The following is a 19,240-nucleotide window of genomic DNA, read 5'->3' as shown; positions in this document are numbered from 1 at the left end:
TTCTTTTGCAGACGTATTTGATTTCTTGCCCTCCCCATCCCACGCGCGTAGTCCCTCAGCATACCCTGAACCCCCTCCTTAGACTGGTTGTGTCAACTAACTTTTCCGCACTCAACAGCTCTAACACCATGGACAGGCTTAGTGGGAGCAGTCTGGTGCCATATTGGCTCAGCGTCCCCTCAATTCCTGATGCACCTCATCCTCTCCTCTCCGCACCGCCATTCCTCAACACGTTTAGACTCTGCATCTCTGCTTTGAGATGGTCCCACGTGGGGCTCACAGTCTTAAGCCCCATTTTGCAGATGAGGTCACTGAGGCCCAGAGAAGTGAAGTAGTGTGGCCTAGTGGAAAGAGCCCGGGGTTGGGAGTCAGACGGGATCTAATCCCAACTCCGCCCCATCCTACAGATGAGGTAACTGAGGCACAGACTAGTTAAGTCACCTGCCCTGGGTCGCACGAGCAGACAAGTGGCGCAGCCGGGTTTAGAACCCGGGTCTTCCGACTCCCGGGGCTGTGCTCTTTCCAACAAGCCACGCTGCTTCAATTGCTGGTGGAGGAAGTTTAGACCGGGAGAGATTCGGATCATTTGTTTCAGGTCACGCGGGGAGATAAAGGTGACCCCAGGACCAGAGCCCAAGTTTGTAGCTTCCCTCTCCAGTGCTCTCGACCACTAAACTCAACTTCTAGACCGTGAGCCCACTGTCGGGTAGGGACCGTCTCTATATGTTGCCGACTTGGACTTCCCAAGCGCTTAGTCCAGTGCCCTGCACACAGTAAGCGCTCAATAAATACGATGGAATGAATGAATGAACTGAGCGCCTCGTCACCCAGAAGCTGTTCCGTCGTGGTGACCGTGGTTGCATTGGGGTGAGGATTTCCCAGTCAGCATGTCATGGGGTGACATGCTCCATCCTCCTCCTCACAGCACTTGTATATATATTTGTACAGATTTATTACTCTATTTTACTCCTACATAGGTACTATTCTATGTATTTTATTTTGTTAATATGTTTCGTTTCGTCATCTGTCTCCCCCTTCTAGCCTGTGAGCCCGCTGTTGGGTAGGGACCGGCTCTGTACGTTGCCAACTTGGACTTCCCAAGCGCTTAGTACACAGTAAGTGCTCAATAAGTACGATCGAATGAATGAATAAATGGTCCTTGGGCTTTGGGGTTCTTACCCACCCACCCCACCCCGTGGGTGTCTCTGGGTTGGCTGCCTGTTGCCAACTCCTACCCCCTTTCCCTTGGCATGTAGCAAAGAGATCAGCTTGGAGTTGAGGAACGAAAAGAAGCAGTCCCTTCTCTGCGGGAGGGAGGTTAGGCATTTTCAACATGGAGGTTGAAGTTACCTAAGATTCATTCATTCAATCATATTTATTGAGCACTTACTGTGTAGAGCACTGTACTAAGCACTTGGGAAGTACAAGTTGGCAACATATAGAAATGGTCCCTACCCAACAGCGGGCTCACAGTCTAGAAGGGGGAGACAGACAAAATATGTTGCCAACTTGTACTTCCCAAGCGCTTCTACAGTGCTCTGCACACAGTAAGCGCTCAATAAATACGATTGAATGAATGAACAAAACCAAACATATTAACAAAATAAAATAAATAGAATAGTAAATACGTGCAAGTAAAATAAATAGAGTAATATAGCTGTACAAACATATATATAGGTGCTGTGGGGAGGGGAAGGAGGTAGGGTGGGGGGGATGGGGAGGGGGAGAGGAATGGGGAGGCTCGGTGTGGGAAGGCCTCCTGGAGGAGGTGAGCTCTCAGTAGGGCTTTGAAGGGAGGAAGAGAGCTAGCTTGGCCGATGTGCGGAGGGAGGGCATTCGGGGCCAGGGGGAGGACGTGGGGGTCGACGGCGGGACGGGCGAGAACGAGGCCCAGTGAGGAGGTTAGCGGCAGAGGAGCGGAGGGTGCGGGCTGGGCTGGAGAAGGAAAAAAGGTGAGGTAGGAGGGGGCGAGGGGATGGACAGCCTTGAAGCCCAGGGTGAGGAGTTTCTGCCTGATGCTTAGGTTGATTGGTAGCCACTGGAGATTTTTGAGGAGGGGAGTAACATGCCCAGAGCGTTTCTGCACAGAGATGATCCGGGCAGCAGAGTGAAGTATAGACTGAAGTGGGGAGAGACAGGAGGATGGGAGATGGGAGAGGAGGCTGATGCAGTAATCCAGTCGGGAGAGGATGCGAGATTGAACGAGCAGGGTAGCGGTTCAGATGGAAAGGAAGAGAGATTGTTGAGAGATTAGAGAGGAAGGGAGTGAGAGAGCAGGTGAGAAAAGCCCCCAAATCATCAAAAAATGCAGAGGGATCAGAAAGGCAGTAGCTAATAATATTTATTGTTATGGTCTTAAAGTACTTACTATGTACCAAGCACCAAGCTAAGTGCTGGGGTAGATACAGTATATTCATGTGGAGGAGATGTGGCTTCAATAAGGCTTTGAGGGTGGGAAGAGTTATTGTCAGATAGTCATTCATTCAGTCGTATTTGTCGAGCACTTACTGCGTGCAGAGCACTGTACTAAGGGCTGGGGAAAGTACGATACAACAATAGACAGACACATTCCCTGCCCACAACAAGCGTACAGTGTAGAAGGTATGAAGAGGGAGAATATCCCAGGCCCGAGGCAGAGAAGCAGCGTGGCTCAGTGGAAAGAGCACGGGCTTGGGAGTCGGAGGACGTGGGTTCTAATCCCGGCTCCGCCATTTATCGGCTGTGTGACTTTGGGCAAGTCACTTGACTTCTCTGTGCCTCAGTCACCCCTCCTGAAAAGTGGGGATTATGACTGTGAGCCCCACATGGGACAGCCTGATTACCTTGTATCCATCCCAGCGCTTAAAACAGTGCTTGGCACGCAGTAAGTGCTTAACAGATACCATCGTCATTATTATTATTATTATGTAGGCAAGAGGTCAGTGGCGAGATAGAAGAGATCGAAGTTGGCATTAGAGAAGCGATGTGAAGGCTGGGTTGTAATAGGAAATCAGGGACGTAAGGTGAGAGGGGGCAAGGCGATTGAGTGTTTTAAAGCTTATTGTAAGGAGTTTTTTATATCCAGCCTTGGCTTCACCGACACTGTCCTTTCCTGGTTCTCCTCCTCTCTTGGTCTCTCATTACCAGTCCTTCGTGGGCTCCTCCTCTGCTTCCCACCCCCTAACTGTGGGAGTCCTTCAAGGCTCAACTCTGGGTCTCCTTCCGTTTCTCCATTTACACCCACTCCCTTGGAGAACACATTTGCACCGGTGGCTTCAGTTACCACCTCTGTGCAGATGATGCCCAAATCTTCATCTCCAGCCCTGATCTCTCTCCCTCTTTACAGTCTCGTATTAACTCCTGCTTTCAATACATCTCTACTTGGATGTCCCACCGACAACTCAGATTTAACATGTCCGAAACAGAACTCCTTATCTTCCCACCCAAACCCCGTCCTTCCCCCGATTTTTCTCAGCGCTTTAGACAGTACTATCATCCTTCCTGTCTCACAAGCCCACAACCTTTGCATTATCCTTGTGCCGGTATCCTTGGTGATACCCTTGACTCATCTCTCTCATTCAACCTGTCGCTAAATCTTGGGAGCCAGAATTAAGCCAGCGCTTAGAACAGTGCTTTGCCCATAGTAAGCGCTTAATAAATGCCATCATTATTATTATTATTAAGAGCTGGGTCTTCAGACTCCCAGTCCTGCACTCTTTACCATTAATCCGTGCTAAGGGAATGGATGAGAGCAAAATAGCCACACAGCCTCCGGTGAAGTGAAATGGCCCATTTATCACACAGGTAGGACAGTGTGAAGGATTTTATGATGGTGGACTTTTGCGAGACAACAGCAGCGGACAGGCACGCAGAAGGTATAACTCCTTGAGCAGGGGCTTTGGGACGATCACGATCCCAAAAGACAAATTCCCAAACAGGCAGTAAATGTTAACAACTTCACTAAGAACCAGCTGTGCACGTACAATAGTCCCATGGCATTCCTGGATTTTTTGTTGTCGTCGTTGTCATTCGTGGCTTCACCTATCTGTGGTTGACTGGACCCAAGGTGGGGAGTTGAGAAATTAACCAGGGAAGAAGACTTCCTGGAGGAAATACGATTTCAGAAGAGCTTTGACGATGGGAAAAATTGTGGTCTGCCAGATGTGAATGGAGAAAGAGTTCCAAGCAGAAGGGAAGGGTTGAGGAAGAAGTCGGCAGCGAGAGAGACGAGAGCGATTCGGTGAATGGGTTGGTTGGAGAAGAACGAAGCGTCTGAGCTGACGTATAGTGGGAGAGGAGCGAGGAAAAGTGGAGAGAAGACCGATTAAGGTCCTTAAAGTCAATGGTCAGGAGTTTCCGCTTGATGTGGAGAGGTGTGTAGCAGTTAAAGGGTTGTGAGGGTTGGAAAGATCTATAAGCAAAGGAAAGTATGGATTGGAGAGTAGCAAGGCTGGGGGTGGGAGTTCAGCGAGGAGGCCGGTGCAGTAGTTGGGGTGAGACATGGCAAGTTCTTGGAACGAGGTGATGGCCTGTCAGATGGAGAGGAAGGGAAATATTTTGGGAATGTTGTGAAGAAAGATCCCACAAGATCTGGTGACTGACTGAATATGTGGGTTGAAAGTGAGAAGAGTCAAGGTTAACGTAAGAGTTGCAGGCCCAAGAGAGGGGGATGGCGGTGGTGTCAATAGTGATGGAAAGTTACGAGGAGAGAATTTGGGAGAAAAGATGAGGAGTTCAGTTTTGGAAGTGTTGAACTGAGGTGCCGCGGGCAGGTCGTCCACATAGAGGTAGCCTGGAGGCAGGAAGAGCTGTGAGATTGCAGGTTGCGGAGGAGGCAAGCTAGGGCTAGTGAGGTAGCTTTGAATGTTTTTGGGGGGTGGTTGAAACCGTGAGACTGGATGAGGTCCCCAAGGGTGCGGGTATAGGTTGAGAAGAGAAACGGTCCCAGATCTGAGCCTCGAGGGATAGCCACAGTTAGGGAGTCAGGGGCAGAATGGCCAGAGAGGTAGGAGTGGACAGTGGAGAAATCAAGGACGGACAGGGTTTCTAGGAGAAGGGCGTGAAAGGCATCTGAGAGGTTGAGGAGAATTAGGAAGAAGAGGGCATTGGTGATCTTGGAAGAGTAAAGTGAGTCTTCTCCCTAACTGGCTTTTCGGTATTCTGGAGTCTTGAAATAGATGTGAACATCCTGATATGATCTGGGACATTATACATCATATTTGGCTTTCAGGGGAGAGATCAGCTGAAACAATTTCCTATTTAGGAGCACATTCCAGACCATCTCCTTGATCGGCTACCCGGGCAGAGGAGGAAGGCCACTTTAGATATGGACAGAAGTGGCTTTACGAATAATTTAGACCGTGAGCCCCATGTGGGACCTGATTTTCTTGCACCTAAATCCAGGTGCTAACCCTTCCCCACAGCACCTGTATATGTGTATATATGTTGGTACATATTTGTTACTCTATTTATTTATTTTACTTGTACATATCTATTTATTTTATTTTGTTAGTATGTTTGGTTTTGTTCTCTGTCTCCCCCTTTTAGACTATGAGCCCACTGTTGGGCAGGGACTGTCTCTATATGTTGCCAATTTGTACTTCCCAAGTGCTTAGTACAGTGCTGTGCATATGGTAAGCGCTCAATAAATACGATTGATGATGATTTATATTAACGTCTGTCTCCCCCTCTAGACTGTGAGCTCATCAGGGGCAGGGACTGTGTCTACCAGTTCTGTATTGTACTCTCCCAAGCGCTTAGCACGATGCTGTGCACACTGTACTCGGTAAATACGATTAGTATTTGAAGACTTTTCCTTTTTGTCCAGCTTCTGTAATGAGATAATTGCATCCAACCAGCTTGGCAGGACTCCCAAGCGGCTGGGATACCGTGAACGGAACTGGGACATTCAAGCCGGGAGGGCCGAGCAGATGTATTAAAGACGTAGCGAAGCACAGCGTCCCGTTGCCAACAGACGGGCCAGCCTGGTTAGCGGCATCAGGGAGAAATATTTCTCTCCCCGAGCGGAAGCATTGCTGAGATTCCAAGAGGCAGCGCTGGAAACAGACAGACACAACAAGTGGCAAATATCTCTGTGTAGCAAAGAATTCTCTTTCTATGCACATATTTTGGAATGTGTTGCTATCTGTGGACTGGCCTTTTCAGCCTCACCTCCCCTACCCGGGGACGTGTGGCGGGGCCGGGATTGGAACCCAGGTCCTTCCGACGCCCGGACTCTAGGCGCTAAGCCATGCCGCGTCTCCCAAATACTGTGGGATGACCGTCGAGCACTTGAAGGGCCCAGAGCCAAGCGCACGGGCGACCCAGACGGGAGAGCCAGTAGGGGAAATGACGGCCCGGCCGGGGAAGGCGTCTTGGGGATGATGATGATGATGATGATGGCATTTGTTAAGCGCTTACTATGTGCAAAGCACTGTTCTAAGCGCTGGGGGAGGTTACAAGGTGATCAAGTTGTCCCACAGGGGGCTCACAGTTTTAATCCCTATTTCACAGATGAGGTAACAGGCACAGAGAAGTGAAGTGACGTGCCCAAAGTCACACAGCTGACAGTTGGCAGAGCTGGGATTTGAACCCATGACCTCTGACTCCAAAGCCCGGGCTCTTTCCACTGAGCCATGCTGCTTCTAGTAAGACTGCAAAGGCGGGGAGGGTGGTGGCCTGTTATATACGAAGGGAAGGGGTGCGTTGCGGGCCGGAGACAGGGCGCAGACCGCAGCCAGTGGCAGGGTGGATGAAATGGAGGTACGGCGACTAGCCTAATAATAATAATGATGGCATTTATTAAGCGCTTACTATGTGCAAAGCACTGTTCTAAGCGCTGGGGAGGTTACAAAGTGATCAGGTTGTCCCACGGGGGGCTCACAGTCTTCATCCCGGTTTTACAGATGAGGTCACTGAGGCCCAGTGAAGTGACTTGCCCAAAGCCACACAGCTGACAAGTGGCGGAGCCGGGATTTGAACCCACGACCTCTGACTCCAAAGCCCGGGCTTACCATGTGCCAAGCACTGTTCTGAGCGCTGGGGAGGTTACAAGGTGATCAGGTTGTCCCACGGAGGGCTCACAGTCCTCATCCCCATTTTCCAGATGAGGGAACCGAGGCCCAGAGAAGTGAAGTGACTTGCACGGTCACACAGCTGACAAGTGGCGGAGCCGGGATTTGAACCCACGACCTCTGACTCCAAAGCCCGGGCTTACCATGTGCCAAGCACTGTTCTGAGCGCTGGGGAGGTTACAAGGTGATCAGGTTGTCCCACGGGGGGCTCACAGTCTTCATCCCCATTTTCCAGATAAGGGAACTGAGGCCCAGAGAAGTGAAGTGACTTGCCCAAAGTCACCCAGCTGACAAGTAGCGGAGCTGGGAGCGGAGCCTAGCGCTACAAGAGCGAACTGTGTGGGATGAGATGCGGTAGAAAATCTTCCCTCTGGCCCCGGGGATACCTCTCCCTCACCTCCCGACTCCCGGCCTAGCGCCGAGACGGCCCCTGCTCACCTCACGTCACTTCACCTCTCTGGGCATCGGTGACCTCATCTGTAAAATGGGGATTAATCAATCAATCAATCAATCGTATTTATTGAGCGCTTACTGTGTGCAGAGCACTCTACTAAGCGCTTGGGAAGTCCAAGTTGGCATCATATAGAGACAGTCCCTACCCAACAGTGGGCTCAGAGTCTAAAAGGGGGGAGACAGAGAACAAAACCAAACATACTGACAAAATAAAATAAATAGAATAGATGTGTACAAGTAAAATAAATAAATAAATAGAGTAATAAATATGCACAGACATATATACAGGTGCTGTGGGGAAGGGAAGATTAAGAGTGAGCCCCATATGGGACAGGGACTCTGTCCAATCCGGTTAACTTGTATCTACCCCAGTGCTTAGAACTATGGTAAGTGCTTAAAAGGACCATAATTATTATTACCTAGATGACAGTTCCCTGTCATATTCCAGCAGCGTGGCTCAGTGGAAAGAGCCCGGGCTTTGGAGTCAAAGGTCATGGGTTCAAATCCCAGCTCCGCCAGTTGTCAGCTGTGGGACTTTGGGCAAGTCACTTCACTTCTCTGGGCCTCGGTTACCTCATCTGTAAAATGGGGATGAAGACTGTGAGCCCCCCGTGGGACAACCTGATCACCCTGTAACCTCCCCAGCGCTTAGAACAGTGCTCTGCACATAGTAAGCGCTTAATAATTCCCAAGCGCTTAGTACAGTGCTCTGCACCCAGTAGCGCTCACTAAGTACGATTGAATGAATGATGAATAAATACCTAAATGAATGACTTAATAAATAAATAAATAAATGTAAAAAAGAAAGGACGGCCAAATGTGAAGTTCCCTGTTAGGGAAGCAAAACTCTGCCAATGATTCAGGTGGCCAGTCAGCCTCGTCCATTGACATAGCCTGATCGCCGGCAAGGTCCAGCCCTCAGATGGTCAATCAATCAATCGATCGTATTTATTGAGCGCTTACTGTGTGCAGAGCACTGTACTAAGCGCTTGGGAAGTACAAATCTTGGTTTTCCTGATTGGTTGCCTCTCTGGGCTCCTCTGAAATTTAGGGTCTTTCTCTTTCTCCTCCAGCTTGTTGACATCTCCCACCTCTGCTCCTCCCGGTTTCTCTCATCAGCACCAAGTGGGAATGGTTTTGCTTTGGTCCCCAGGGAGCCGAGAGAATCCGTCATGCCGGCTTTTCAGGGAAGCTGAACTGGAAGGGGGCTAAACCCGGTGTGGGCAGGGATTGTCTCTATTGCCGAATTGTATTTTCCAAGCGCTTAGTACAGTGCTGTACACACAGTAAGAGCCCAATAAATACGATCGAACGAGCGAGTGAATGACCCTGCTACGGAGTCTTCTCCGACGGTGCCAGCGACACCAGATGGCATCCTGGGTTTTTGGGGCGATTATGTTCCCTTTTCTCTGGTCCCTTTCAGCGTTCTCTCCTTTCCTTTCCTCTTCTAGAGTTCTGATGGTAGCGACACGTAACACCGTTGTTTATCCAAGTCGCAAGATCTTCACAGACCCCATCTGGTTAACCTTCCTGATGTCCTGGGGAAGGTACACCAGATATTTCAATAGCTACTAGGGTCCCGATTTTCCAAATGGGAAAACCAAGGCAGAGAGAGAGAGAGTCCAGTGGTCCGGGTTGCTCAAAAAGTCCGTGGCAGAGCCAGTAGAAGATCCAAGTTTCTTTTTTAGTACCGTTGCTCCCTAGTCGTCTCCCCCAGTCCCCTGGATTTCCGTGGGGTCCGCGGCTGGCCCAACCACGCCCGTCCTACACCTTTGGGGCCCAGGTATTCTTGCCCATTTTGTAGCCGGGAGAGCCGGGCCTCGCGGGTGCCTCCGTGGGGGCTCCTGCCCTGGGCTGGCGGGTCCTGCGGCAATGGAGGGGGGCCTCCATCGTGACCCACTTGTGACCAGGGAGGGAAGAGGGAAGGAGCTCACCTTGGCCAGTGCCGGCCCCACGGGCCTCCCTTCTTCTCTCTCCTCTTCTCCCCACCGTGCCCCTTCCCTCTCCCCTCCACCCTGGCAGCCACCATGAGATGCAATGATGCCATCTCATTGCGTTCTCTGCAGAGTGACATAATAGCGTCGCATGGGGACCTCCAACCAGCAATAACCCTGGTGCCTCTTGAGAAGTTTAATCTGGCTCAGCTACTGCCAAGCATCGGCGGGGAAGCCAGGGGCAAGGGGAAATGGGGCGCTAATGTGGAAGCAGGGGGCAAAGCCTTTAAAACCAGTAAATATAGAGTGAAGGCAGCTATCTTAATATGTGTTGGCATGAAGCCGCATGGCCCGGTGGAAAGAACGTGGACTAGGGAGTTGGGAAACCTGTGGTATTTTCCTGCTGTGTGACCCTGGGCAAGTCACTTACTGTCTCTGTGCCTCAGCTTCCTCACCCGGCAAACGGGGATTAAATGCCTGTTCCCCCTTCCCCATTAGAAGCAGAGTGGCTCAGTGGAAAGGGCACGGGCTTGGGAGTCAGAGGTCGTGGGTTCTAATCCCGGCTCTGCCACGCGTCTGCTGTGTGATCTTGGGCAAGTCACTTAATTTCTCTGAGCCTCAGTTACCTCTTCTGTAAAATGGGGATTAACTGTGAGCCCCACATGGGACAACCTGATCACCTTGTATCCCCCTAGCGCTTAGAACGGTGCTTCTCATATAGTAAGCGTTTAACAAATGCTATCATTATTATTATTATTGTTAGACTGTGACCTCCATGTTCATTCAGTTGTATTTACTGAGCGCTATGTGCAGAGCACTGTACTAAGCACTTGGGAGAGGACAACATAACAATAAACAGACGCATTCCCCGCCTACAGCCAGTTTACAGTCTAGAGCAGGGGACAGAGACGTAAATATAAATGAATAAATTACAAACATTGTACAGTGATTGGGCCTTCTCTAGTACTCCCTGCCTCGCAGTTGTAAACCTGATTTGCTCGTATCCACCGCGTTGCTTAGGACAGTGCCTGGCACATGGTAAACGCTTAACAAATACCATCATTATTATTACTAGTAGTAGAAGTAGTATTAATTAACCGACTTTGGGAAAGCTGGTGAACCATCCCCTTCCCTATCCCAGGATGTACATTAGGGACCGTATCTGATCTGATTGTATTGTATCTATCCCAATGTTTAGTAAAGTACATGGCGCATAATAAGCACTTAACAAATGCCCTTATTATTTATCATCATTATTACTGAACAGTTTGATTGGCAGTTTGTGCACCTCATGTTCAGGGGTTTCACTTTGGCTCTTCTGCAGAAAACAGTTACCTACCCCTTCTATTAAGTTAGAACTTACAAGTGTCTGAGGATATAACCTCCACAAGCCTCCCCTTTCTTCTATCACCGTTCTCTGAGAGTGTGGCCTAAATCCTGACCTGAGCTCTAGGTAATCTCTGAGCTTCAAGTTTCACCCTGTGCAAATCCAGTCAGTCGGTCAGCCCATCAGTTATATTTTTTGAGTGCTTACTGAGTGCAGAGCATTATGCTAAGTGCTTGGGACAGTATGATATAACAATATAACAGACATTCCCTGCCCACAACAAGCTTACAGTCTAGAGGAGGGGAGACGGATATTAATATAAAATAAATAAATTGCAGATAAATAAATGTTGGAATCACCCCCCTCACCACCTCATGTTTGTAGGTTTCTTCAAGCATCGAGTAAAGCCAGGCAGATACCGTTATCAGCACACCTGGCTCCAGGAAGTGCACTAGAAAATGCAATCCTTGTTTATTTTGCCTGTTTCATTGGCATAAATTGTTCCTCGTCGAGGTCGAGTGATTCTATACCAGGTCCGAGTCCGTGCGATGACTCCTGTTCTCGCTCCCACCCGTGGAGCAGTCGGGCAGATGTGAGTCCTGCGGGGAGACCTGACCCTCCTCCAGGATGGCACGTCACCTCGTGAAGCGGCATGTGTATCATCGTGCCTCTGCCACAGTTGCAGCACAGACCCAAGAACCCGGGGTAAAGATGTAAGGCCGAGGGCCAGGCCTGCCAGGCTGTAGCGACGCCGCGTGTCGTTTTCGTATTTCAGTGTCAACAGCCTAGGAGAGACCCAAGTGAAATGATTCACACATTTGTGCTGTAGGTTTTTACCTTTTGTTTGGTCCCACTGTGCATCTCCTGGTTCCCGGGGCTTGGCTCACCTGTGTGGATTTGGAAAGGAAAACTGGGAGCCCTTTGTTTCTCTTGCATGGAAAACCATCGAGGCTCAGGTGTCTGACTGTGGCATCACTTTGGGTCCGGTTTCTCTAACCAATTCACTTGGCCGAATCACTTCCCTGCACTGGCCTTGTTTCCTTTTGTGCAAACTGGGGCTAGCAACAGGAGAGAGTGCAAGGAATAAACTAGCTGTACAGGTTTGGGGACCTTGGCAAATTTTCTCCACTTGATTGGCTCCTCAGACACGATGGTATTGAAGCTAACATCCCTAAAGAACTGGCTTGGACTGGGCTGTTGGTTGAGAGTCCCTTAGTCACAGCTGGTCACATTTGAAACCATCCCATCAATTTGCACACACACTCTGAGGTTGCTGTGGTCAGTCTCAAAAGTCTCTTGGGCCCTGACAGCCTCTCCTCCTCCGGGCATAGTGGCACTGCGGAGGGTCCCACAGTGTTTAAATATATTCTGCCAGCCACACAGGGTGATGGTGAAGTGACATCTGTTCCAAAGAAAGGTTACTCCTCTGGATTTTAAAACAAAGGAGTCCATCGAGAGGGATTGTTGATTGATTCATTCTACTCAAGCGATTTCTTTATACTTTTGTATTACTACTGGATTACAGTGCTCTGCACACGGTAAGCACTCAGTAAATACATAGAATTAATTAATTGACTAGAGAAGCTTAGGTTCTGGCTTTCGGTGGGGATGAACAGATGAGGTGATTGGATCTAGTCACGTTACCTGCTTGGTCATCCTTTGTCTTGCCCCTCAATGTTGGCCTCTCCTTGGGAAATCTGATATTTGACCTGGCCTGATGGAACAGCTGGGTTGGTTTGAACAGACTTTTACTTTGGCCCCCAGGAAGACCTCCGGGTGGACGGTCGGAGTTGCGAAGATTACCGATGTGCTGAAGTAGAAACGGATGTGGTGTCCAACACCAGTGGCTCGGCAAGAGTCAAGCTTGTGAGTAAGGTGGCATTGGAAGTGGGAGGAGGAGGGGAGGGATGAGATGACCGGGAGTTACCCCCTTTGCCCTCAATCTCCGCGAATCGTGAACACCAACGGTGGTGTAATCCACATCTGGTTTGGGGTAAACTCAGGCTCAAGAGCCGAAGTCAGCTCCGTGAACCAACAGCGCGTGTAATCTAATGGGGGAGACGGACACGGAAAAAAATTACAGATAAGAGGAAACGGTAGAGTATTAAGGTAGTGTGCGTATGTGCTGGGTGCTGGGGGTTGGGCGTTGTGAGTGAGTTGTGTGCTTGTGGGGTGCAGAAGTGCCAAAATGACAGTTGGGGGAGATTAGAAATCGGTCAAGGAAGGCCTTTTGTCAGAGATACGAAGATAGGGAGGGTGGCGGTCTGCCTGACGAGAGGCGGAGGGAGAGTGCGGCCGGAGAGGTGAGATGAAGACTGTTCAATTCATGGATGTTTTTACAGGGTCACACTGACATTCTGGTTGGAGTTAAAGCAGAAATGGGAGCGCCCAAGTTGGAGAAGCCAAAAGAAGGTTTTTTGGAATTCTTTGTGGACTGGTAAGTATGGGGTGAGTCCAAATAAACAGACATTTTAAAAAGTGAACCTTTATTGTTGGTAACTGATTATTCTGGAAAGTGAATAGAAGTATTTATGAAACAGCTGTAGCTCCATGTCCGTGGTCATTTCTCTGAATATTTCCTCAAAACTTTGTAGAAGCCAGCTGAGGTTTTTTCATTTGCAGTAGGAGGGTGGCGAGGGAGGTAAGGGGAGCAGATGGGGCAGCAGAAGCCATTTATGCCCTACTGGCACCGCGATTGACTCACCGGGTATGTCTTTGGATAACTAACTCCTCTTGTTACTCAGGGTCTTCATCTATAAAATGGGGCTGATATTATTTGCCCACCCTTTCAGGGCACTTAAAGCCCCTTAAATTGAGAGGTGACTTTTTCTTACACTTCTCGTCTGGCTCCTGTGGCCCCTTATTCCTTTTGAGCATCACTCCCCTGTTTGCGGGAGGTGTAGAGTAGAGTCAGTCTCCCTCTCCCTCACCCCCTCCGTCTCCGTCTCTCTTCCCGCCCCTTGCCCTGCCCTCCGGGACCTTCTACTCCACCACACAGATGATCAGGAACCTCTCTGCTTCCGTCCCAGTCAGTCTCCTGCCAGAAGAGGGTTGGGGAGTGGCTATATCAGGTGATCAGCAGCATCAATTAGCAATAATTAGTATTTATTAATCAGTAGAATTAGCATGGCAGAATGGCTAGAGCACGGGCCTGCGAGTCAAGAGGGTCACGGGTTCTAATCCCCGCTCTGCCACTTGTCTGCCGTGTGCCCTTGGACATGTCATTTCACTTCCTTTATGCCTGTTACCTCATCTGTAAAATGGGGATTAGGGCTGTGAGCCCCACATGGGACAGAGACTGTGTCCAACCCGATTTGCTGGTATCCACCCCAGTGCTTAGTATGTGCGTGGCACATAGTAAGCACTTAACAGATACCATAATTACAATTATTATTTGATCACCCACAGTTTCCAGAGCAATTAGGCACTTGGCAGAATACAGTAGAATGAGAAGACACAGTCTAGCAGGAAAGATGCACAAAATAATTAGAGATAAAAGGAAAATGAGAATGGAAAAACAGGGGCGTGGATGAACAAGTGTTTCAGTAGTAGAAAAGCTTGTATCTATATGTAGAGAAGTTCTCCGGTTATGAAGTGGGAGAGTTCTGGGCAGAACTTTCCTCCCTCATCAACTCACATGACCATTTCCTCTCCCCCTCCTCCCCACAAATATTTCAGACCTTTAGCCGTGCCCCCCATCTTTCCCCACCACCTCTTGCCCACGATGACTCGGCCAGCCAACTTCTGTTGATGACAAAATTGAAATTCATCGGGTCCGAGAACGCCCCTAATCTCCCTCCCGCCCCCACATCCACTCTCATCTGCTACACCCTCAAGACTAGATCTGCCTGTTTTCCAGATCTACCCCCTACGCCTGTGCTTTTGGCTCTAGCAAGTTAATCAGTCAATCAGAGTGCAGAGCACTGTACTAAGTGTTTGGGAAAGTACAGTATAATAGAGTTGGTAGACGTGATCCCTGTCTACAGAAGGAGACAGGCATTAAAGTAAAATTCAGAAAGGTGAAATAGTAGAGTATAAGGGTGTATTCATAAGTACACAGCCAAGTCAGTGCAGAGGGGAGAGTGGATGGGGAAATGAGGGCTTAGTCAGGGAAGGCCTCTTGGAGGAGATGTGATCTTTAGGAGAGCTCTCAAGGTGGGGAATACGGTGGATTGTCGGATATGAAGGGGAAGGGAGTTCCAGGCTCGGGAGGACCTTGGGTAAGGGGTCGTTGGCTGGGTAGAAGAGCTCGAATTACAGAGAGTAGGTTGGCCCTAGAGGAGTGGAAGTGGGTAGATTTGGTTGTAATAGGAGGTCAGAGAGTGGACGTGGGAGGAAGAGAGCCGATTGAGTGCTTCAAATCTGATGGTAAAGAGTTTTTGTTTAATGTGGAGGTGGGAGGGCAATCATTAGAGGTTTTTGGGGAGAGGGAAGATATGGACTGAACAGCTTTTCAGGAAATGATCCGCGAAGCAGAATGTGGACTGGAGAGGGGAGAGACAGGAGGCAGGGAAAGTCAGCTAGGATGCTGATGCAGCAGTGACGGTGGGAAATGAGTGGTTGGGTCAGTGTGATGGTGGTTCAGGAGAAGAAAGGGCAGATTCTAGAGATGTTGTCAAGATAGAACCGACAGGACTTCGTGACAGATTGAATGGGAAAAATGACTCAAATAATGCCATGGTTATGGGCTTGTTAGACAGGGAGGATAGCGGTGGAGTCTACAGTGATGATGGTAATAATAATGATGGAATTTGTTAAGCATTTACAGTTGCCAAGCACTGTTCCAAGCGCCTTATTAGATACACGGTAATCAGGTTGTCCCACGTGGGGCTCACAGTCTTAATCCCCATTTTACAGATGAGGTAACTGAGGCAAAGAGAAGTTAAGTGACTTTTCCAAAGTCACACAGCTGATAAGTGACGAACCCGGGATTTAAACCCACTGACTCCCAAGCCCGTGCCCTTTCCACTAAGCCACGCTGCTTCTCCAGTGATGGGAGAGGTAAAGGTATGGGTGGGAAGATGAGGCACTTGTGCTCAATCTTCTACCCTCCCAAACCTCCATCTTTAATTGCTTTCTCTGCTGGCTCATTTCTTTCTGCCTTCAAACATGCCCAGTCTACCCTTTCCTTTTAAAATAAACAAGCAAACAAACCCCTTCTGTGGGCCCAGTGCACCATCCGGCTCTCATCAGCCCATCCTCCTGCACCCATTCCTGTCCAAAGCCTTCAGATCTCCGATGGCTTGTATGCACCCTCTGCCTAAACTTGCTTTCCTCCAACTCTCTTCTTGATCCTCTGCAATCTGGCTTTTGTCCCCTCCATTCCATTGAAATCACTCTCTCCAGTTATCTCTCCCTGCATGGAATTCCCCCTACCCCCTTCACCTCTGACAAAACAAGCTCTTCCCATGTTTTTAAAGCCCTCTAAAATAACATTTCCTTCAGGAGGCCGTACCTGATCTCTCCTAATCTCTCCTCCTATCCCCCAACTGCCACTTTAACCCTTCTGCACCACTTAATAAGCACATAAGTACTCACAATTCCCCATAGCCCTCATAGTCTTATCTTTTATGCTAAATTACTTCCTCCTATCTGTAATTTCTTTTAGAGCCTGCCTCCGCTGCTAGATTGTAAACTGTTGGAGGGCAAGGGTCATGTATAATCATGTTTATTGTTGTCTCCCAAGTGCTTAGTATAATACAATGCACATGGTAGGTGGTCTCTAAGTGCTGTTGATTGATTAGTAGATTGGCATGAGCAAGCCACCGGAGAGGGAGAGTCGATAATGGGGCGCGATGAGAAGGGATGAAGAGTGCAAGCTGAGGTGAAGTGGGAGAAGAGAGTGGATAAGAAAGAGAGCTGATGGGGTGACTTAAATCCAGTGGTCTGGAGTTTCTGTGTGCCTAGTGGATAGAGAATGGGCCCGGGAGTCAGAAGGTCTTGGGTTCTAATCCCGGCACCACCTCTTGTCTGCTGTGTAACCTTGGGCAAGTCACTTCTCCGGGCCTCAGTTACCTCGTCTGTACAAGGATCACCTCCACATCTCCCTCAAGTCACTGGCTTGTTTAGTATAGCCACTTTGAGTTAATTTACAGAGCTGGAAATTGGATTCAGAAAAGACTTCCAAACCAGAGCACTTTCCCCAAGACAGAAATTCAGGATGGAAGCCTAGGTGTGTCTTCTCAGGGGCTAATTTTGGACCTTCTGTCTGGTAAGCTCGCTGTGGGCAGGGAACGTGTCCTTTCCCAAGGGCTTTAGTCCAGTGCTGTGTTCACAGTAGGCATTCAGTAAATACGATTGACTGATTGGGGTAGAGTCAGAGAAGGTGATCGTGTCAGTAGCGAGGGTTTGTCAAAGCCAAAGAGAAGCGGTTGGCTCTCAGTGTTGCTTATGGCTCTCTGGGCCACTACCGGGTGGTAATAATAATAATAATAATAATAATGGTATTTGTTAAGTGCTTACTATGTGAAAACCACTGTTCTAAGCGCTGGGCTGCTCAGTGTGCAATTGTCTGACCCCTGGCCTTTGTGAATTTAGTGTTTACCCAAGGATTTGGATTTTTCATCCCTTGGATTGACAGCAAGTATTTTCACGGTTCTTCCATAGTCCTTGAGGGCACGACTTCATAATCTGTTTCCAAGCACCTCTGGGGGCCATTAGTGCTCGTATGTTCAATAAGCCTTCTCTATTCTGTTTGTTCTGACGGTTTTGACACCTGTCTACATGTTTTGTTGTCTGTCTCCCCCTTCTAGACTGTGAGCCCGTCTTTGGGTAGGGACCGTCTCTATATGTTGCTGATTTGTACTTCCCAAGCGCTTAGTACAGTGCTCTGCACACAGTAAGCGCTCAATAAATACGACTGAATGATTGAATGAATGAATTTGAGGCCGCTAAAGGAGGCGGCGGGGAGGGTAGTGAAGGAGGGTCAAGTGGAATCCTTTCCCCTCTGCCACTTCTACTCCCTTCCTCCCCGTCCCTTCCTGTGTTAGACGTGGAGCCTGCAAACACTGAGGGAAGAGATGATTGAGAGAGAAGCAAGGAGCCAGGAGAGGTGAATGCCCTTAGTATGGCACTGGCCGCTGCTCCTTATAAGATGGGGAGATGCGCCTCAGCAGTGTTAGCAAATCAAGTGGGCACCCCTGCACCCTTTTATATCAGTCATTCAGCTCCCCGTTCACTCATTCATTCATTCAATCACATTTATTGAGCGCTTACTGTGTGCAGAGCACTGTACTAAGCGCTTGGGAAGTACAAGTCGGCAACATTTAGAGGTGGTCCCTACCCAACAACGGGCTCACAGTCTAGAACGTCCTATACACAGGTTTAATCAATACACTGCTCGTAATCGATTAGCAAGGAAAAAAAATTGTGTTGAAAATAGAGCCACATGCTTTGGCTAAAACAACCTGACGCAGGGAGGTCATGAGAGAAAACACAAAGATGCAGAACATCTGGCCAAGGCTACGTTTAACTGGCAAAATTATGAGATGACCCCTTTTTCACATGCTGCCATTCCCCTCTTAAGTCAACTTGAGAAGCAGCGTGGCTCAGTGGAAAGAGCACAGGCTTTGGAGTCAGAGGTCATGGGTTCAGATCCCTGCTCCGCCAGTTGTCAGCTGTGTGACCTTAGGCAAGGCACCCAACTTCTCTGTGCCTCAGTCAAGGCCAGTTGGTGTTCATGGGTGCCATGGCAGCTGGCTGGAATTTTTCCACCTGAACCCAAGTCCCCGGCCTTGGGCTTTGGCATTACACGATCGTGAGATCCTGGGTCCCGTGGCATACAGCCAGGCAGTTGTCAGTGGTGAATTATCTGGCAGGATGGAACAGACCCCCTCTCGACTGTGAACCCGCTGTTTAGGGACTGTCTCTATATGTTGCCAACCTGTACTTCCCAAGCGCGTAGTACAGTGCTCTGTGCACAGTAAGCGCTCAATAAATGCGACTGAATGAACGAATGAATCTCATGCCATGGGCAGTCGCCTCACCTCCACCCTACTCCCCATATCCCAGTCCCGATCCTATGCAGAGTCCCTGCCCCTGGCAATTATGGCAATTATGTTGCCAATTTGTACTTCCCAAGCGCTTAGTACAGTGCTCTGCACATAGTAAGCGCTCAATAAATACGATTGATGATGATGATGATGATGCCCCTTTGCCATGAGGCAGCGGGGAGCTTTACGCCGAGCAGGGTGGTAGGGCACGGTAGGGGGGCAACTTCAAGACCTTACTTCTGCAACCAGATGTAGGAATTAGCTGCACCCAGCAGACAGGAAGGAGGAGAGGTAGGGGAAGAGCTCGCTGATAGAAAGAAAACACAAGTGGAAGGCCACCACTTGCCTGCTTTGTAACCTTGGGCAAGTCACTTGTGGGCCTAAATTTCCTCATCTACAAAATGGGGGTGAAATATCTGTTCTTCCTCCCCCTTAGGCTGTGAGTCCCATGTGGGACAGAGACTGTCTGATCTGATTATCCTG

At 49.2% G+C, this 19,240-nt stretch overlaps 1 protein-coding gene across 1 annotated transcript in view; it reads left to right on the top strand.

Moving 5' to 3' along the window:
• Positions 1-19,240, top strand: part of EXOSC7 (exosome component 7) — a 47,386-nt gene that overhangs the window by 8,552 nt on the left and 19,594 nt on the right. The window contains exons 2-3 of the mRNA XM_038768548.1: positions 12,531-12,632; positions 13,109-13,203. Of these exons, the coding sequence (XP_038624476.1) occupies positions 12,531-12,632; positions 13,109-13,203 (197 nt within the window). The remainder of the gene's footprint in view (positions 1-12,530; positions 12,633-13,108; positions 13,204-19,240) is intronic.

Source organism: Tachyglossus aculeatus, chromosome 2 (assembly GCF_015852505.1).
Source record: "Tachyglossus aculeatus isolate mTacAcu1 chromosome 2, mTacAcu1.pri, whole genome shotgun sequence".
NCBI lineage: Eukaryota > Metazoa > Chordata > Mammalia > Monotremata > Tachyglossidae > Tachyglossus > Tachyglossus aculeatus.
Note: the sequence above shows the minus strand (reverse complement) of the source record. Positions and strands in the feature narration are given on the sequence as shown.